This window comes from Mytilus galloprovincialis, chromosome 5 (genome assembly GCF_965363235.1).
Source record: "Mytilus galloprovincialis chromosome 5, xbMytGall1.hap1.1, whole genome shotgun sequence".
Taxonomy (NCBI): domain Eukaryota; kingdom Metazoa; phylum Mollusca; class Bivalvia; order Mytilida; family Mytilidae; genus Mytilus; species Mytilus galloprovincialis.
Genome location: NC_134842.1, coordinates 71,439,116 through 71,460,595, shown reverse-complemented (window position 1 = coordinate 71,460,595; position 21,480 = coordinate 71,439,116). Strand labels below are relative to the sequence as shown.

General features: G+C 30.3%; 1 protein-coding gene across 1 annotated transcript; it reads left to right on the top strand.

Annotated features, from left to right (window-relative positions):
• Nucleotides 1-4,152: 4,152 nt before the first annotated feature.
• On the top strand, nucleotides 4,153-20,685 carry LOC143074134 (uncharacterized). Its single transcript, XM_076249680.1, has 5 exons — nucleotides 4,153-4,173; nucleotides 5,733-5,834; nucleotides 6,301-6,402; nucleotides 8,056-8,157; nucleotides 20,578-20,685. The coding sequence occupies exons 1-5, from the start codon at nucleotides 4,153-4,155 to the stop codon at nucleotides 20,683-20,685; spliced, it is 435 nt and encodes a 144-aa protein (XP_076105795.1).
• Nucleotides 20,686-21,480: the final 795 nt, after the last annotated feature.

The window sequence follows — 21,480 nt, the reverse complement described above, 5'->3', positions numbered from 1 at the left end:
AATCTGTTGATTTTTAACTCAAGTCGCAGCGGTTTGTGCAGCAGTTTGACTTTGAGCTACTTATTTTTTTTAATATCAAAAATATTAATTAATTAAATAGGAAGAAGCAAGAATTAAAGTTGATTATTTTTTCTATTTAATTAAGGGGACATGGTACACTTTCAGTTAACATAAACCGTCTTCTTTCTAATTTTTATTTTATTCTTAAAAGGGGAGCAACCCCTGATAATCATTGTGAAAGTTTCACCCGTTTTTTATCCAAATTTTAAAAATCTGAACATGCCTTGACATGGTCTGACAACATCTTAACGTAATTTTCTATCCGTAGTCTGTTTTGGTCTGACACAGTCGTAACGGATCTTAACAGCCCGCTAGACGATTCAGTCTTTTCCGTCTTGACATGCCTTAACGAACTGATTTACCTGATGAGGCTATCGATCTGAACGACGACTGAACGACCTTAAATATCTTGACGAATTTCTCTAGCGGTAAATCCAGTCAATCAAGATGCGATCAGACCAAAATGACCGTTTCAGACTGAAATCGTGCTACTAGTGAGAGTTAAGTATTTTTGTGAAACCACTTTTTGATAGTGATTTTTAAGATAACAGACGTTGTATCCAAATATGTAGCATTTCAGAAATGAAAAAAAAAAAAACTATCAATAAATAATTTTTAAAAAGTTTTAACGTTCTTTACTACGTATTTCACTGAGAAAACGACAACCTTTCTACTACAATTATTTATTTAGAAAAACAAACACAAAAGGAAGTATGATACTACATTTGTAGATAACAATTTTATCAGATTTGTCAACTTTTGAACAGACATATATCAAAAATCAATGTCGAAAAATTGCTGTTAGTGCATCCTTGATCACATTTTCACAATAAACATAATTCTTCAAAGAGAAAAATACATAATGATGCAAAAAACATTATACTAAGACATGCATGTGGATGGTTAATTTCCAGTCAGCTGCGAAAGAGAAATTTAAAAGTAAAACAAAATTGTTATATAGGGTTTCGTGTAAGTATCATGCAATAAGTGATAATAGTTACTGACTAGATTTTGACCAAATGTTGTATGTTAACTTTCGTTCAATCGATATTCAAAACTATTCTTTTCTCTTGCTATGATTCTTGTTGTCAAAGCAACCAATATATAGTTTGCTGATGCTGATGTATATGAATATGCATAAACTAACATTACACTAATATTTGAGGAAGAACAAATAAAACAGACAACAAATGTAATGATATATATCTTATGTTCACATGTCATCTTACTCCCCATTCCAAATACGGAAAGGAAAGTTTGAAATTCATTCATGTAATAGTCTCAATACCAAAATGGGGCATATTAAGGTTGTCTAATCAATGTAGTGTTCATGTTTACTTCAAATATTGCTGAAAAAATACGTACAAAACCTACAAATAAAACCACAATGCATACATATTTAGTACTTACTAGAATTCACGCGGGAAAAAACCCCCAATATTGTGGCATCTAAGATTGCAAGTATTGAATAAAAAAAGTAAAAAAATTCAACAAGTAAAACCGTAATACACATACATACATACAAAACGTACTTATATGAGTTCTTCCTGCTGCCTCGCCGGGCGATAGTTTAGAAAAAAATATCCACTGAATCACTAGCCAATCAACACTGGGGCTGTGCGCTCGTTATCAATTTTAGTAGACTAGGATAACACATATTCCTGTCGAGAGTTAATGATTATCTGCAGGCACTCATATCAGTTGTTGAATGCACTACACATTTCTGATTAAACAAGACTTCATTTACGAAAAGATATCATTTAAATTTTCTTTATTTTTCTGAATTAAATTATTGTGTGATTTACCTTTTGTTATTAAAACAATTTGCAACATTATTTATATACACTCGGACTTGGCTGTAGAAACAGAACTATTCGAAATAGTCAAATTATTATTAGTTAGAACAACTATAGATCCAACAAGAACATATGAGGTATGGAATGTACTATTTTCCAGTCGCGGAATAATCGACTTAGACAACTGTCACACTCATTTTCACATTGTATTGTGTGTATTAATTCTACAATAAACTTACTACTCTGAGAAAAAAAGAAGACAAAGTTATGCTAAGGCTTTCAAATCGTCTGATTTTTTCCTACCCGTTTGCTTTTAGGAATGGTTGCTTTATAGAGACAAACACGGATATAATTGAAAAATCTAGTCAGGTGGAATAATCTTTAATCAGCAACCATCAAATTTAACTTCCATAAAGAAATTTCAACATAACTTTGACACATTACTTATGTAATGACATATTTTGTTTAGATCGCCTACATTAGTTTGATCTGTAACTTACCAGTAATTAAATGTTGGTATTAAACTGAATATCAATCAGGCTCATGATTTTTTTTTTACATTTTTGCGTTCATACTGAAAATAATTCAATCTTTATGTTTCAGGATGGGGACACTGTTTTACACAAAGCTGCTAGCAGAGGACAACTTGAAATCGTCCAATTGCTATTAGAAATACCACGTATGGACCCAAATCAAAAGAATAAGGTATGAGGTACTTCGTATTTCTATGGATGTCAATTGAAACTGTTTAAATTGCTATTCATCATCTTGCACAGCCATTAACACAAAGACATGTTTTTTTTTATTTAAGCTGTACCACTATTATCTTACTACGTACGATTTCACAGCTTAAATTGAAGTTTTGTAACAAATGATATCTTTGAGAATTTGTTTTAACATTTACATTTTTTATGCATACCCATCTTTCAAATAACCCTATGTTGCCGACGAAAACAACGTAGGGTTCATCGTAATCGAACGTTATGAGCACTTTCTTTATTTGATGTACTATCTATTTTCGATACAACCGACTATATACAATCGTTTATATATGATGTAGGTATTAAAATAAGACAACTTGTCTGAATGAACTACTCTGCATATATATGCGTGTACAAGTAATAGTAACCAAAGGTGAATTTATGGGGAAAAAAGGAGGAGCCGGGCTAGAAAAAACAACTGTCATGTCCCAATGTACCTATGACTTTTGATACCTTTTCTGAAATTCACTAAATCTTTGCGTTTTCTTTATACTTTGAACAAACATTTACTACGAATAAAGAGTATTTTCTATCTGATATCATTTTCAAGTTAACTATCCATGGCGGTCACAGAGTTTATTAATTGAGAGAGTCTATATAATAATTCAAACGAGAAAACTAACGGCCTTATTTATATGTACAAAATATGAACGAAAAACAAATATGCAATTTATAGTAATGAATGTACATAATATACATTTAAGCGCTAAAATTATCTATGTGTTATTAAAATTAATAGAAAACAAAAAAGGGATATTTTTTGGAAAAAAAGGATAAACTGGGCTAAAAAACAAGTGTCCTGTCCCAAGGTACCTTTGACTTTTGATACCTTTTCTGAAATTCTCCAGTCATTAATCTTTTACAAAATTTCATTGATTACAATAAAAGAAGATTTAGTAGGATTGCCAAAGAGACAGTTCTCCACAAGAGACAAAAATGACACAGAAATTAACAACTATAGGTCACCGTACGGTCTTCAACAATTATCAAAGATCATACCGCATAGTCAGCTATAAAAGGCCCCGAAATTACAGTGTAAAACAATTCAATGAGAAAACTAACGGCCTAATTTATGTTCAAAATATGAACGAAAAACAAATTATTGTATAAAACAAACGACAACCACTATTTACAGGCTCCTGACTTGCATGTTCATAATATACTAAATATATGTTTACACTGTATTTAGTAGAAAACAAAAACAAAATGGGAATTTTTGAAATAAAGAAGAAGGATAAAAAAAGATATTTTCCTGTCAGAAAGTACATGTACCTATTCCTGAAATTCTCAAGTCATTAAATCTTCCTATGTAACACTTTAATACTTTCAACGACGCTCTGAATGCCCGCGATTTCGCGGGTGTGTTCTAGTATTAAGTAATGATTTTCACTGATTTAGAATCTTAATAATTTTAAAGAAAGATAACAACTCTTATGTGAAAATACAACTTCACCTGTATATGGGATATACATTTTCTAACTTGTTCAGTATTAAAGAGCATTCAGTTGCTACTCAGATTTTGTAAAACGTGTCCGATGAGAGTTGACAAACCAGGGGTATGTCAAAGAACGTGTCGTCCTTTTTTTTTTAAATACGTTCATCAGAAGGCACCAAGAGCTTGTTGATAAATATTCCGTTTCAACTTCACAATATATTACAAAATGGTCTTGATGTATAGTTTCTGGGTACTGCGATGTTTATCATCTTCAAAACGTGTTATAATATTCTTTTATTTGTCTTAATGAATAAAACTTTTACTGTGTAGTCTGATTTTCGTGGTATCCATTTGACGTGGCTCTGTTCTTATACATCCTGTCATAGTGTTATTGTTCTATAATAATTTTTGTATTATCTTCAATTTTTGTTGATATGCTTTGTCTATATGTTTTCTTGTGTTACTCTGTTACATATGACGTGACTCTGTACTACAATTATTTATTTAGAAAAACAAACACAAAAGGAAATATGATACTACATTTGTAGATAACAATTTTATCAGATTTGTCAACTTTTGAACAGACATATATCAAAAATCAATGTCGAAAAATTGCTGTTAGTGCATCCTTGATCACATTTTCACAATAAACATAATTCTTCAAAGAGAAAAATACATAATGATGCAAAAAACATTATACTAAGACATGCATGTGGATGGTTAATTTCCAGTCAGCTGCGAAAGAGAAATTTAAAAGTAAAACAAAATTGTTATATAGGGCTTCGTGTAAGTATCATGCAATAAGTGATAATAGTTACTGACTAGATTTTGACCAAATGTTGTATGTTAACTTTCGTTCAATCGATATTCAAAACTATTCTTTTCTCTTGCTATGATTCTTGTTGTCAAAGCAACCAATATATAGTTTGCTGATGCTGATGTATATGAATATGAACAAACTAACATTACACTAATCTTTGAGGAAGAACAAATAAAACAGACAACAAATGTAATGATATATATCTTATGTTCACATGTCATCTTACTCCCCATTCCAAATACGGAAAGGAAAGTTTGAAATTCATTCATGTAATAGTCTCAATACCAAAATGGGGCATATTAAGGTTGTCTAATCAATGTAGTGTTCATGTTTACTTCAAATATTGCTGAAAAAATACGTACAAAACCTACAAATAAAACCACAATGCATACATATTTAGTACTTACTAGAATTCACGCGGGAAAAAAACCCCAATATTGTGGCATCTAAGATTACAAGTATTGAATAAAAAAAGTAACAAAATTCAACAAGTAAAACCGTAATACACATACATACATACAAAACGTACTTATATGAGTTCTTCCTGCGGGCTCGGTGGGCGATAGTTTAGAAAAATTATCAACTGAATCACTAGCCAATCAACACTGGGGCTGTGCGCTCGTTATCAATTTTAGTAGACTAGGATAACACATATTCCTGTCGAGAGTTAATGATTATCTGCAGGCACTCATATCAGTTGTTGAATGCACTACACATTTCTGATTAAACAAGACTTCATTTACAAAAAGATATCATTTAAGTTTTCTTTGTTTTTCTGAATTAAATTATTGTGTGATTTACCTTTTGTTATTAAAACAATTTGCAACATTATTTATATACACTCGTACATTCTACTTTAGGATGGGTACACTCCATTTGACTTGGCTGTAGAAACAGAACTATTCGAAATAGTCAAATTATTATTAGTTAGAACAACTATAGATCCAACAAGAACATATGAGGTATGGAATGTACTATTTTCCAGTCGCGGAATAATCGACTTAGACAACTGTCACACTCATTTTCACATTGTATTGTGTGTATTAATTCTACAATAAACTTACTACTCTGAGAAAAAAAGAAGACAAAGTTATGCTAAGGCTTTCAAATCGTCTGATTTTTTCCTACCCGTTTGCTTTTAGGAATGGTTGCTTTATAGAGACAAACACGGATATAATTGAAAAATCTAGTCAGGTGGAATAATCTTTAATCAGCAACCATCAAATTTAACTTCCATAAAGAAATTTCAACATAACTTTGACACATTACTTATGTAATGACATATTTTGTTTAGATCGCCTACATTAGTTTGATCTGTAACTTACCAGTAATTAAATGTTGGTATTAAACTGAATATCAATCAGGCTCATGATTTTTTTTTTACATTTTTGCGTTCATACTGAAAATAATTCAATCTTTATGTTTCAGGATGGGGACACTGTTTTACACAAAGCTGCTAGCAGAGGACAACTTGAAATCGTCCAATTGCTATTAGAAATACCACGTATGGACCCAAATCAAAAGAATAAGGTATGAGGTACTTCGTATTTCTATGGATGTCAATTGAAACTGTTTAAATTGCTATTCATCATCTTGCACAGCCATTAACACCAAGACATGTTTTTTTTTATTTAAGCTTTACCACTATTATCTTACTACGTACGATTTCACAGCTTAAATTGAAGTTTTGTAACAAATGATATCTTTGAGAATTTGTTTTAACATTTACATTTTTTATGCATACCCATCTTTCAAATAACCCTATGTTGCCGACGAAAACAACGTAGGGTTCATCGTAATCGAACGTTATGAGCACTTTCTTTATTTGATGTACTATCTATTTTCGATACAACCGACTATATACAATCGTTTATATATGATGTAGGTATTAAAATAAGACAACTTGTCTGAATGAACTACTCTGCATATATATGCGTGTACAAGTACACAGATAAAAATAGAAATTGCTGGTACTTTATTAAGTTTTCGAGGTGCGAGCAGCTGAAATTAACAAACATGTTAGAGAAAACAAAGGCAATAAATATCAAGAATAAATCTGGAAAATTATGATACCCATTTGAATTTGTTGTTAAATTGTTCATCTGAATCTCTTTTTTTATCTCTCGAAGAGATGTAATGTAGAAAACAATGAAATACACAAAAAAAAAAAACAATTAAAATCACTCAACGCATTTCAACGAACAGAAAACGTCCAGTGTCATATATCATAATATATCATGTATTTTCTATAAACAGTTTCAAACCAATGTAGTACAAGTATTTCACTCTTGTTTTGGTAGTGTTTGTTGCAGTTATACTTAAATTGTAATTGTTTTTCCAATGCTGTTTATCCATATTACCGGCTTTGTTGAACTTGACTTAATTGACCTTCCGATTGTCAATTGAACACACATGTCATTTGTACATTAAGAAGGGAATCGACAACACTTTGCCATACGCATGTTTTCTTTACAAATTTGCAAACTTGCTGTAAATGTACAGTTTCAGTTGCGATTGTCAATTGGTCTCCACATTCATTGGTTTATCGCGTGTATTGTTACCTTATAGTAACTTCCTAATGGAATTATTCCAATAAAGTTGATAATTTTTTACGTCCGTATGATACTAAAAAAAATGCAACCTTTTTATTTCAATATGGTTACACTTCTTTAAACACGGCTGTTAAAGATGGACAACTAAACATAGTCCAAATGCTATTAGAAAAAAGAAATATAGATGCAAATAAAGAAAATCAACACACCTTTTTTTCTTAAAATGTCCTTTACCAAATCAGGAATATGGCAGTTGTTATCAAACGTACGTTTCTATGTTTGTAAGCGTTTCCCTTGGTTTAGTTCAATGTTCTTTTGTTGTTCTGTTGTTTACTTCTTATAGTTGATGTGATTTCCTCGGATTTATTTTACTTTGCTTAATCGAATTATGGTTATTAAACAGCGGTATACTACTGTCGTCTTTAATTAGATCCGTGAATTTTCATCCTTTTATTTTAGGTCATTAAAAAAAGGATGTCTATGAGACTTTTCTGCAAACACGGTACTCAAATAAGTTGGTTTCGCGTATTGTTGGCTAGTATTACTTATTTTTGTATTAGACTTATTTCTATAAAGTTGGTCATATCTATACCTCCGACTATTTCTGTGATCAATGCACTTTTGTTTTCAGAAAGGCGACTCTCCCTTACACTCAGCTGTTAAACGGGGATATTTTGACACAGTCAAACTGTTATTAGAAAGAACAGATATAGATGTATACTGTGTAAATAAGGTATGTAATGTTTTTTACCAAGACTGTACACACTTGAAAAATTCCACAGTTTGATAATCTCACTACAGCTACAGTTTCTAGGATTATAAACTATTATCTTGAATAAAATCTGATAAACTACAGCTTTTCCTCATTGTATACTTTTCTCTAGAATGAGATTTGATAAACAAAAGCTTGTCCTAATTATATGCTTTTATAAAGAATGAGACCTGATAAACTACAGCTTTTCCTGATTAGATAGTATTTTCTAGAATGAGATCTGATAATCTACAGGTTGAGTATACTATCTTTCTAAATATTAGTTTATCAAGAAAAGCTTGCGCTTATTATATATAGTATCTGACAATTATCTTGAATGTGATTGGATAAACTACAGCTTTTATTATATGATGAAGTCTGATAAACTACAGCTTGACCTTTGTATATACTATCTGACTATTATCTAGATGGAGATCGGATAAACTACATCTTGTCCTTATTATATACTATTATCTATTATGAGATCTGATTAAACTGCAGCTTGCCCTGATTATATACTATTATCTACATTGAGATCTAATAAACTAAATCTTGCCCTGATTATATTATAATAAATTACAGCTTGCCCTAATTATATTTTATTATCTTACATCAGATCTGATAAACTACAGTATTTTCTAATTATTTTCTTTTATCTAGAATGAGATCAGATACAGTACCGCTTGTCCTTTTTGTATACTATTATCTAGATCCTATCTAGAATGAGATCTGATAAACTACTGTTTTTCCTTTTTATAAACGATTATTTAGATATTATCTAGAATGAGCTTTGATGAACTACAGCTTTTCTTGATGATATACTTTTATCTATAATGAGATCTGATAAACTACAGCTTGTCCTGATAATATATTATTATCTAGAATGAGATCTTATAAACTACAGCTTTTTCTGATTATAAACTATTATCTAGAATGAGATCAGATACACTACAGATTGTCTTTTTTATACATTATAATCTAGAATGAGATCTGATAAACTACAGCTGCTCTGTCTTTTATACTCTTTAACAATAATACACATGATATACAGTTATGTATCTCAAAATATTTTTCCAAAAAACTGTTGTAAAAAGAAGCATATTTTTTTCTCTCATTTACTATCTGTATTGACATTGTCTAAAATACTAGTATTTTATGAGATAATATGAAAAAGTATATTTAGAACCCTATTATTTTAGGGTCATTTTTAAATCAAATAAAAAGTATGGAAAAGTTAGAAAAACTAGAAAAAAAGATTTTAAAAATGCTTTCTTAAAAATAATAAATCATTTGAAAACTAAGAAACAGCAGCCCCAACATAAACTAGTAAACTGCCTCGCTATGACAGTTGTAAAAAATCTGTAACTAAGATTGACGCAAGACTTGGTATAACTTTTTGCTACTTTTGCATCTATTCCTACAGATAAAGATGCTCTACGGATAATTATTGAATAGAACTACTTGATGATGACCTTTTTAGGAGAAGAATAAGATAATGCAATTGACAAATTAAAATCTGGTTAAAGTCCTCGACTAGATCATTTTAGCAAAGAGATGCTTAAGGCAGCTCAATGTCATATTAATACAATTTTACTTAATTTTTGTAATGTAGACTTTACCTCTGATATATAACCCATTGAGTGTACAAACAAGTTTTGCCTATCCAATAATAAAAGAAAACGATGGATAAAAGCTAGAAGAATTGATATAAACAAAAAATTGGTTTAAATAATCAAATTAATATTAAAGTACAAATTTGACACATTCTTGACTGATAAAAACATAATTCATGAAACTCAAATATGATATTTTTGTTTAGTTCAGACTATATATTTTTACAGTAATGGAAGATTAAAACAATTTTACTTCCATATTGGAAAAGAAGAATAGAATGTGTAAAGTAATATAATAGTTGAGTCTTTATTTGATAATACTGTGAAATTTGTTGATGCTAGAAGCTTGATATCTTAAAGTCTCTACATTTGATTTTTTTAAGCAAAATCAGGATAATTTTACAATCTTTACAACTCTGAAATACATGCAAAAGAGTACAGTTTGATGATTAAAACCCTAGTTGTATTTAAGAATATATTCATTTATATATATTTATATAATTATTATGATTTGCATATTAGGAAAAACATTAATAAGATTGGTCGAGAGGACTCCAATATTTGTTCTTGACGTTTGTTTTTTTCGATAGACGACGTTCGCCGAATTTCTTTTCGTAACCAGTGTTAACAAGATGGCGTCGATTATAAAACAATCCGGATAGACGTCATTTTCACCTCGCGTTAATCGTTAAAAACATAACACATTCGTTTGAAGGATAATTTGTAGTTTATATTATATCAGATAGCAAATTTCATGGAATACATATGTTTGCGTTAACCAACAGTTTTTTTTTGATAATACTGTGAAATTTGTTGATGCTAGAAGGCAGCTGTTTAAAAAGAACTTGATATCTTAAAGCCTCTGCATTTTATTTTTTAAGCAAAATCAGGATAATTTGACAATCATTACAGCTCTGAAATACATGCAAACTAGTATAGTTTGATGATCAAAAACACTAGTTAATATTAAAGAATGTATTTATTTATATATAATTCTTTTATGATTTACATATTATCAAATATATTTATATGATTGGTCGAGAGGACTCCGGTAGTTGTACTTGACGTTGTATATTTTTCGATAGACGATGTTCGCCGAACTTCTTTTCGTAACCAACGTAAACAAGATGGCGGCGATTATAAAACAATTCGGATGGACGTTGTTTCACCTCACGTTAATCGATAACATAACACATTCGTTTGAAGGATAATTACAGTTTTTGTAGTTGATATTTTATCAGATAGAAAATTTCATGGAAAACATATGTTTGCGTTAACCAACAAATATATTCATATGCCAGGTCTATTTAAAGAAACTGATATAGAATTTACGTGTGATAGAGGTTGCGTGTGTGGAAAAATAAATTCCTTATCTCCTTATATTTTAAAGAATATAAGGATTAAACGCTTTTTTAAAGGAATTTATTGGTGTAGTTTCTTTATACGATTAAGCTTTTAAAACCAGTCAAAATCGAATATGAAGGTAACCCAGATACTTCGGATCAGTAAGCAGTTTATATATACTCTCCTGTTTAAACATATGATAAAGCGTATAAAACTCGACTAATATCATTCCTCGCGCCTTAAAGATTTAAACGTTGTATCGTTAATGTTTCCTTTTACAAAACCAATAAAAAGAACACAGGCATTGTAGTATTTTGTCTCTGTAAACTGTAGAACAGCATATATAAATTTACTGTTTTCTATTAATAAAACAAGCCTGATCAAAATTAATTTAGGCGTGTAAAATTCTATCAGCAATAACCCATTAGGGAATTACCTTTATATAATAAAGGTCTATATAACTGTCCTTCGTGTTCTTTCGTTTATTTGTACTGTCACGTAATGTTGTCATATTAGCGGTATTTGTAAAATTGCCTAATAAGCAGTAGGGTTGGCTGGCGATAAAACCAGGTTCAAACCACAATTGTTTCATAAACTGTCTTGTTCCAAGTCAGGAATATGACAGTTGGTATCAACTAGTCCGTTTGGTATTTGTTTTTGTACGAGGATAGGTAAATGCTGTACTGGAGTAAATAGGCTATTTATTCATATAAAAATCAACAAAATTTGAAATTATTTGGAATTTTAGTCTAGAAACTTTCTTACCCAGAACTTATTTTTATCATCCCTAATATCATCCAAAGTTTTTATTTCTGGTGTCTCAGAACCCCCCACGTGGTACCATGGTAACGGCCAGAATTCAAAGCTGGCGTTTGAACGCGAAACTTCAAGAGCCTGGCGCACCCCAAAGAACTAGACAAATGAATGAAAATAAAGTTGTATTTGGTTGACAAAGATGTTATCTTTCCCGTAACAGCTGTTAAAAGTGCCTTTTTATAATAAAAAATAACAGAAATGACATAAAATCTAACCGTGGCCACACCAAAAGTCAACTATCTTGTCAATTTTTAAAATGTTGTATTCATTTTAAAAACAAGAAACAACAATCTTGGTATTCATGAGCTTTCTAAGAATAAATATGCCAAGTTTTCAACAGATCAATAAATTTTAACGTGGTGTGCCAATGCGATCTTCATAGATAAATGATATTCAAGTCCTTACGTGGCGACATTTAAACACTGAATTGAATCAGATCAATTATTCCCCTTTTTGGTGTAAATGTGCCGGAAAAGAAATAATCGACATTTTGATAGATTTTGACTAGAAATAGACACATTATAGATATAGAATAATGTTATTTTTTTCATTTTTACTCTTGAGGTGTTAATGCATCTTAAAAAGTATCACCGTGCATACGAAGAGAAAAAAGGGGGGATGCGCTAACGTTATACTTTGTTTTAAAGAGCTTTCGTAACCCAATGTTCATTTCTAACTGCACATGTGTGTCATATGTGTCGATTGTAAATAAAATTATCCTACTTACTTTCTTAAATTTTTTTATCATTGGGTCTTAACGACTTTTAGATTACCAAGGTTTGGCATATAGCATACGTTTACTTTGCGTTTAGTAAGTTATAGGTTAATCATTGAAATCAACAAATTATTAATGTAAAGTCTGTCATTATCATACCTTCGTATAATACTGTGATTATTGCAACTGTTTTCAGGAGGATGATACTCTCTTACACTTAGCTGTTAAAGGTGGATATATCGACATAGTAAAATTGTTATTAGAACTAACAGATATAGATCCAAACAGAGTAAATGAGGTATGAAATGTAGTTCTAGTCAGTTTGTTAATCCTTTGTTAATTCAGCACAGACAACCATCAAATTCCAACTCCGCAGAATGTTGCTAGTAAAATATATACCCAACTTTTTTACGTACTTAAGTCTTGAAACGCGAAAAGATGTACTGAAGCAAAACAAACCAAATGTTAAGATATGAGTATCTTCCGTCTATTTACATTTAGCTTTTAAAGGGGTAGTTTTAAAGAACTAGTTGTTAAATTCTGTGTCATTTGCTGTCTTATGGAGAATTGCCTTGTTCGCAATCATACCACACCTTCTCATTTTGATAGAGATATTTTTTTTGTAGCAGGTCGTTTTCTTTGTTATTAACTTTCCATTTAGCATTTGTACAGATGTATTTAACATAATTTAAAATACACGATCCAATGTATGACACTTTTGTTTCTCCTGCTATGTTATATACACAGACATTTATGAATGGAATTTAAGAATTAGTCGATGTGGATAGTTATATGTATAAGGTATTTAGTTTTTAGTTATGTTCATATCACACACTCTCAAACTTTACGCAGCCAGACAGATAATCAATTTCGATTTTATATTTCGTCCTATGTGACTTTTACATTTTATGACGTGAAACACACAAAGCAGTGCCTGTGGTTTTTAAATTTGAGAGATGCTTATGGTTTTTTTGTTAAATATTTTTTTGTTTTGAGATTGAAACACAGTGATGACTGATGTACCCTTATTTTGCCTAGTTTACTTTGTATGCCTGTTTTGTTCACGCAACATTATAGTTGATGAAGTTTAATATGTTTAGTTTATTTTTTTCTCAGGTAAGAATGTCTGGAGACTTATAAAGCGTGAAGGAAAATTTTATAGTTAATAGTAGATTCATTTTGTATGTTGCCCTTATTATTGTTGAATGGGACTTGAAAGGAATGTTAACAGATGAACAAATACACGAGAAGTCTGTACATATTTGAACGTATTGGTCATAAATTTCTTGACATTTTCGTTACTTACTTATAATTGACTTTCAATTTATTGGCTTCGAGCGTTTCTGGTACAAATAAATCAACAAAAGGGATTGAAACATTGTATCGTTAACGTATGCCTTTTAAAAAAAGGGAACAAAGCCTCAAATGTAGTTTTTTCATTGAATAAGGTATACGAAATATTTTGGCGGTTATTTTTTTGGCGAATTAATTTTTTTTTATCAATACGTTTGCATATGCACTTTTAAATAGGCGGAATTTATTTTGGCGATTTTGTTCCATCCGCGAAAATAAGCGAAAATTTACACACCGCGAAAATAACCTGCTATACGGTATATTAATTAAAAAAACCAATCAATGTGTTTAAAGCTCTGGAAATCCTACAAACTATAACCCATGAACAAGTTTTATATATATATATATATATATATATATATATATATATATATATATATATATATATATATTAACAAGGTCTTTACTTATACAAAGTTTGACTCTAAATTTAACATGTATAAAAGCTTGAAAAAAACAACAGATTTCAATTCCTTTTTGAAAACTAAAATGTTAACACTGTTGAAAAACAATCAGATTTTTCTATTAATCATATTTGAAAAACTATTGTTTTATTTTCAGTCATAATATATTCTAAATTAAACAGTAATACCACTGTAAAAATGTTTTGAAATGTTCAATTCTATAATGTTCTTTCTTAATCACTTACGTTACATTTATAGGCATTTTGTAAAAAAGTTTCTTAACTTTGAATATCAAACTGGTTTTTAACTTCATTTCCCAATACTAACTTTCCATTCTTGGATTTTTTTCTTGCAACATTGGATGGTTCAATACTGATATGGCATTACCCTAACACATAACTTCTAAATTAGAATAAGATTTATTTCAAAATTGTATTTAAATACTTTTATTTGTGATCCCCGTTTATTAAACTGTGGCCAACGAAAGTAGATCTTTTAGGTCCTTTATATTCCACGCTTTTCCGTAAGAACGGTTAGCTTTTTTAACATTTAAATTTGATGACGGGGTTTTTATTTTAATACATGGCATCTAAAGAAATGAAGACTCGAATCTTGACCTTGAAGTCGCTTGACCTTGTTTTATATTCTCACGCTACATTTTATTTACGTAATTCAAATTAACAGTTTCGAAGGAATTGCGATTTATTAAAATGGTCTCTTTATGCAAACGTTCACTTTTTGTTTAGTTAGCTATAAGTTGTTCATTGATATTATTACTTTTTTTGTGTAAAGGCTGTCGTTTTCTTACCTTTGTATAATACTGTGATTATTGCAATTGTTTTCAGGATGCTGATACTCCCTTACATTTAGCTGTTGAATGTGGATGTCTAGACATAGTCAAATTGTTATTAGAACAAACAGATATAGATCCAAACAAAGTAAACGAGGTATGATATGTAGTACAAGTCAGTATTGAAATCCATTTTTATCCAGCTTAGACAACCATCAAATTCAAGCCCTGTTGACGATAATGCTAGTAATATATCCACCCACTTTTGCAACTTTCTATACATTATAATGTCAAATGATGCTATGAAGCAAAACAAATAAAATGCTTAAACATACTCGCTTTTGGGTTTTTGAACTTTGCTTATGATGCCACATGTGGAGCAGGATCTGCTTACCCTTTCGGAGCACCTAAGTTCGCCCCCAAGTTTTGATAGGGTTCTCGTTGCTGAATCTTTTGTGTTCGATATTGTGTCGTGTGTAGTATTATTTGTCTGTTTGTCTTTCATTTTTTGTCAGTTTATTTTTGACCTATGAGGTGAATGTCCTTGTGGTATCTTTCGCCCCTCTTGTATTTAGGGATCAGGTAGCGACTTAAACATGAATGTTTCAGATTTTGATGAAAAATTGCATAAATCATCTAAATAACATGTTATAATAAAAAAAGTCCGTTTCAAGAAGATGCGGTTGTTATGGAAAAAAAGCCATATGAATATTACAAAGTAACAAGTAATGATCTTTAAGATAAAATTCCCATTTTTTACTGTTTCCATTAGTAAAATGGCGTATTAAATTATAATCCTGGTACCTTTGATAACAATTAAGCATACATAAATTTTGGTATTTTATACTTTTCTGTTAAGTGTCAGTTTACTTAGGATGCCACATGTGGAGCATGATCTGCTTACCCTTTCGGAGCACCTACGATCACCCCCAAAGTTTTTGTAGGGTTCTTGTTGCTGTTCTATTTGGTGTCGGTTTTACTGCTATTTGTTTGTTTGTCTTTCACTTTTTTGGCCACGTCTTTGTCAGTTTACTTTTGACCTATGAAATTGAATGTCCCTGTGATAGTGTTCGCCCCTCTTTTATTTAGGGATCAGGTAATGACTAAAACATGAATATCTAAGATTTTGATAAAAAAAAATTGCATAAATCATCTAAATTACATGTAACACGTAAAGAAGGTTTACATATAATCAACAATTTTTCACTGTTTCCATTAGACATGTTTATATTTTTTTCGTTGGGGGTTTCTGGTTAATATAATCCATTTATCCTATTGTGACTCTTCAAAATTCAAGAGTCTATCCTAAATTGAGGTTGATCATTATAGATTCAAAATATGTTTTTTTTTCAAATTAACAGTTTCAGAGGAATTGCGTTTATCAAAGCAGTCTCTATATGCATACGTTTACTTATAGGTTATTCATTGGAATCATCAAATTATTTATGTAAAGTCTGTCATTATCAGACCTTTGTGTAATACTCTGAATATTGCAACTGTTTTCATTATGATGACGTAAATTAAAATAACAGTTTCAGAGGAATCGCGATTTATTAAAACAGTCACGGTATGCATACGTTTACTTTGTGTTTAGTAAGCTATAAGTTGTTCATTGATATCATCACATTTTGTGTGTAAAGGCTGTCGTTTTAATACCTTCGAATTATACTGTGATTATTGCAACTGTTTTCAGTTTTATGATACTCCCTTACATTAAGCTGTTAAATGTGAATATCTAGACATAGTCAAATTGTTATAAAAAAGAACAGATATAAATCCAAACACAGTAAATGAGGTATAATATGTAGTACTAGTCAGTATTGAAATCCTTTTGTATTCAGCTTAGACAATCATCAAATTCAAACTCTGTTGATGATGTTGCTAGTAAAATATGTACACAACTTTGCAACATACTATGATATTGAAATGTCATAAGATGCTATGAAGCAAAACAAGTAAAAAAGCTTAAACATACATATATTTTGGTTTATTTTACTTGCTGTGAAGTGTCAGTTTGCTTAGCATGGAACATGGGGAGCAGGATCTACATTTATAGGATTGATCATAATATGTTGTTAATATATTATGAATTAAAGTTCAATTATAAACAAAAACACAAAAAGATTTGTTTTTTTAAATATCAGAATCCTAAATTTTCGTTGTATATTAATGATTCTTATATCAAACGATTTTCATGCAGACATTGTGTTAGAAACCATAGAGAAATGCAATCAAGATTAATGAAGGAAAAATATACACAAATGAAGTGGCATCTAATAAAATGAGTAGCCGTTGGTTATTTAAAGATGCGCACCACATTTTTGAGTCTTTTTTGAATAGATAAATAAAAGTTTCAGTCACTCCTAAGAAAATTTCATTTAAAGAGGTAAATCATGAAAAAACGTTGAAGACGCCATGGTCACATGTTAATTTTATTATACTAGAAAGACTGCTTCAAGCCTTAAAGTCTTCCTTAATACTGACACAGATGGACATCTTCACACATAAATCTATGACGAACAGGACAATTTCAACTTCCCAATTATCAACTCCTATTTTTCAGCAGTAACATACCCCATCATATTGTGTTCACATATCGTTATGCTCGTGCATGTTCTCAATTCTCAGTTGATACGTTATGCTCGTGCATGTTCATCTTCTCAGTTGATATGTTATGCTCATACATATTCACACTTTACGGAATAAAAACACAGAAGAGTGCCCCAACAAAGTTATGAGATGGAAATATTAAAAATTTCATTCCGTAAATTTTATGGACACTATCATGAATTGGTTGATCCATACAATGTGTCTAAACTAACTAAGGACATGTTTTCACGTCTGAGATTGTGGTTTACAATTTAAGTCGTCTGTTTTCTGTGAGTACCGAAGCTTACCTATTTCCGAATATGACTGTTTTGCTGAGTGTGAATTCGCATTGCTATAAGACATTTCTCGTTGTTTGTTTATTCAGCGTTCATGTATTTAGTTACAAAGTCTTTTTGAAATTCTGATCGAATATTGTTTTTTCATAGTGATTTGGAAGAAAGATCGATATAGTTAGTTGCACAATTAAAAATACAATTCTATATCACTATTCTTGTTAGTATTATAAAGATTTACTTACAAAAGTAAATTTACTTAATTTGGACACTGTTTGATACTTGTCTCATTCACAACCATGCCAAATCTCCTTATTTATATTTTGTGATGCACTTAAATGCACTTAAAAGGTATTATCATATTGCAATATACCTTACACTATGCATGTACAGATTTAAGACTTTCCCATATCCATGTGCAGCATTTGCAGTAAACCACACAACATGCTGGTAAAAATTCCAGTTTTGCATAATACGATAAAAAGTGTAAATTGTTTTCAAAAGAAAAAGAAAATTACAAATTATTGCATTTATTTATTCTCACCTTTTGAATTAATTACTGGGCAAAATAAAAAAATAATAATGTATGCCTATTCAGAAAAAGCTGAATCCAATTACATGCATATTTATCTTATTTCCTAATGTGAATTCTGATTATTGCGATATTCAACCAATCTCAACATTTTTCCCAACATTCAAATTGTTCAGGTCGTTTGATATTTATCACGACTTCATATCTTGTCTGTTATGACGATTGAGGATATTTTCGCAAGGTCAAATATGTCAAATGTAATTTCTTCATGAACAGAGGCTAATCTGTCGTCGTTCGCTACTGAAATATTGGTTAATTTGAAGACACGCTCTTTCATTATCAAATACATTATCCAATGTATGAACAGTTTGTTACTCCTGCTATGTTATATACACTGAATAAATATGAGAATAAGTCGATATGGATAAGTATATGGATATGTATATACATAATGTGTTTACTTTTTAGCCATATACATATCACATGGAATTATGTCAAACTTTACACCGCAAGACAGTAAATCAATTTCGATTCTTAAAGAATAGTTGTGTGTTTAATCATAATTGTCATTTACATCAAATGTTTTCACATAATACAAACGTTATAGTTTATGAAGTTTGGTTTGTTTAGTATAGTTTTCTGTTAAGTCAGAATGTATGGAGATTTAAAAGGCGTTCAGGAAAATGTCATAGTTAAAAGTCGATTCCCTTTGTTTGTTGCCTTTATTGTTGTTGAGAGGGACTTGGAATGACTGTTAACAGATGAACCAAAACATAAGAAGTCTGTATATATTTTAAAGTTTTGGTCATTAACCTCTTCTCATTTTCCGGTACTTACTTATCATTGACTTCAAATAACTGGCGAAGATGTTTTGAATCATTTGTTAATTTAACTCAGACAACCATCAAATTCAAGCATCGCAGAATATTGCTAGTAACATATATATCCACCAGTTCAACGTACTTAAATCTTGAAACGCGAAAAGATGTATTAAAGCAAAACAAGTTAAACTGCTTCGACTTAAATATTTTTCACCTATGTTCATTTATCTGTTAAGAGGTTAATTTAAAAGAACTTGTCACCTTATTGCCAATCATACTACATGTTCTCATTTTTATAAAGATACGTTTCAGTAGAAGGTTGTTTTCTTTGATTATGTACTTTCCGTACATTTGTACAGATGAATGAATAAAAATTTCAATTTAAATACTTGATCCAATGTATGAATATTTTGATACTATTTTATTGTATATACACAAAGTATATATGAGAATAAGTCGATGCGGATATATATATATATATGTATAATGTAATTACTTTTTAGTCATGTAGATATGAAACTTTTAAATCAATTTCGATTATTAGCAGTCCGAATTTTGAAGTTTAGTTGTTTGTTTAATCACAATTGTCATTTATCTAAATAATTTTACATAACAAAAACGTTATAGTTTATAAAGTTTGATATGTTTAGTTAAGATTTTTATTACGTAAGGATGTCTGGAGATTTAAAAGGTGTCAAGAAATATTTTATAGTTAAATATTGATTCCCTTTGTATGTTGCCTTTGTTGTTGTTACGAGAGAATTGTAAGGGGTGTTTAACTGGCTTTGAGCGTTCCTGGTACAGATAAATCAACAATAGGGATTGACACATGATATCGTTAACGTATATTTTGTCAAAACCAATACAAAGCATAATTCATTTTACTGTTTTATATTAATAAAAAAGTCTGATGAAAATTGATTTTCATGTACAACATGTATATTATTAAGGTTTTACCTATCCAAAGTTTGGCTCTAAATTTTACATTTATAAAAGGTTGAAAAAAAGTAACGGATTTCAATTTTATTTTTGAAAACTAAAATGTTAAGACTGTTGAAAAACATCACATTTTTAGTCTGTCATCTTTAAACCTTCGCATAATACTGTCATTATTGCAACCAACTGTTTTCAGGATGATGATACTCTCTTACACTTAGCTGTTAAAGGTGGATATATCGACATAGTCAAATTGTTATTAGAACAAACAGATATAGATCCAAACAAAGTAAATAAGGTATGAAATGTAGTTATAGTCAATATTTCAGAAATTTGTTAATTTCGCTCTTTAATTTTTCGTTAACACGTAACATATATACAGATGGGTGCAGTCATATCCTGTATAGCAAGTTAACTTGATAACCAGTCATTTGGACTAGTTAAAGTAAACCTGTGACCGGATTGAGGACTGCTCTGACCAGACCTAGGACCAAAATCTAGTTAACTTGAAAAGCGGACTTAGTCCTAGGACTGTTTTTATGTCTGCCAAAAAGTTAACTATGAAACAGGTCCGCTATTGATATAAGTTAACTTCGAACCAGACTTGTCATAAGTTAACACAAGTTAACTTCGAAACCAGTCCTGTCGTAAAGTTAAAATAAGTGAACTTCGAAACTAGTCCTGCCACAAAGTTAACATGAGTTAACTTTTGCTTTGACAAATCCGATCAAAACCAGACCTGTTCCCAAGTTAACTTTTGACTGGTATGCTCAACCCTTAGTTAACTTGTAATCAGGACCGCTCTACATCGATTTTTGAAAAATATTTTTTAATATCTTTGTTTCGCAGTATAAACATCGAAAATAAAAAACAATTAATACTTCCGTTATATAAACAGGATTAAATACAAATATTGGAAAATAAAGTACGCATAAAATTTTGCTTGTTACACAAATGTATCTGTGATCTGCCAATCTATAAATTAAAAAAACAGATCTTTGTTACTATGATAACGGGCACTGAATATATATTCCAATACCTATTATATTCAACCATATTTGCACTTTATTATATATATCTATGCAAGGACGTATATTAG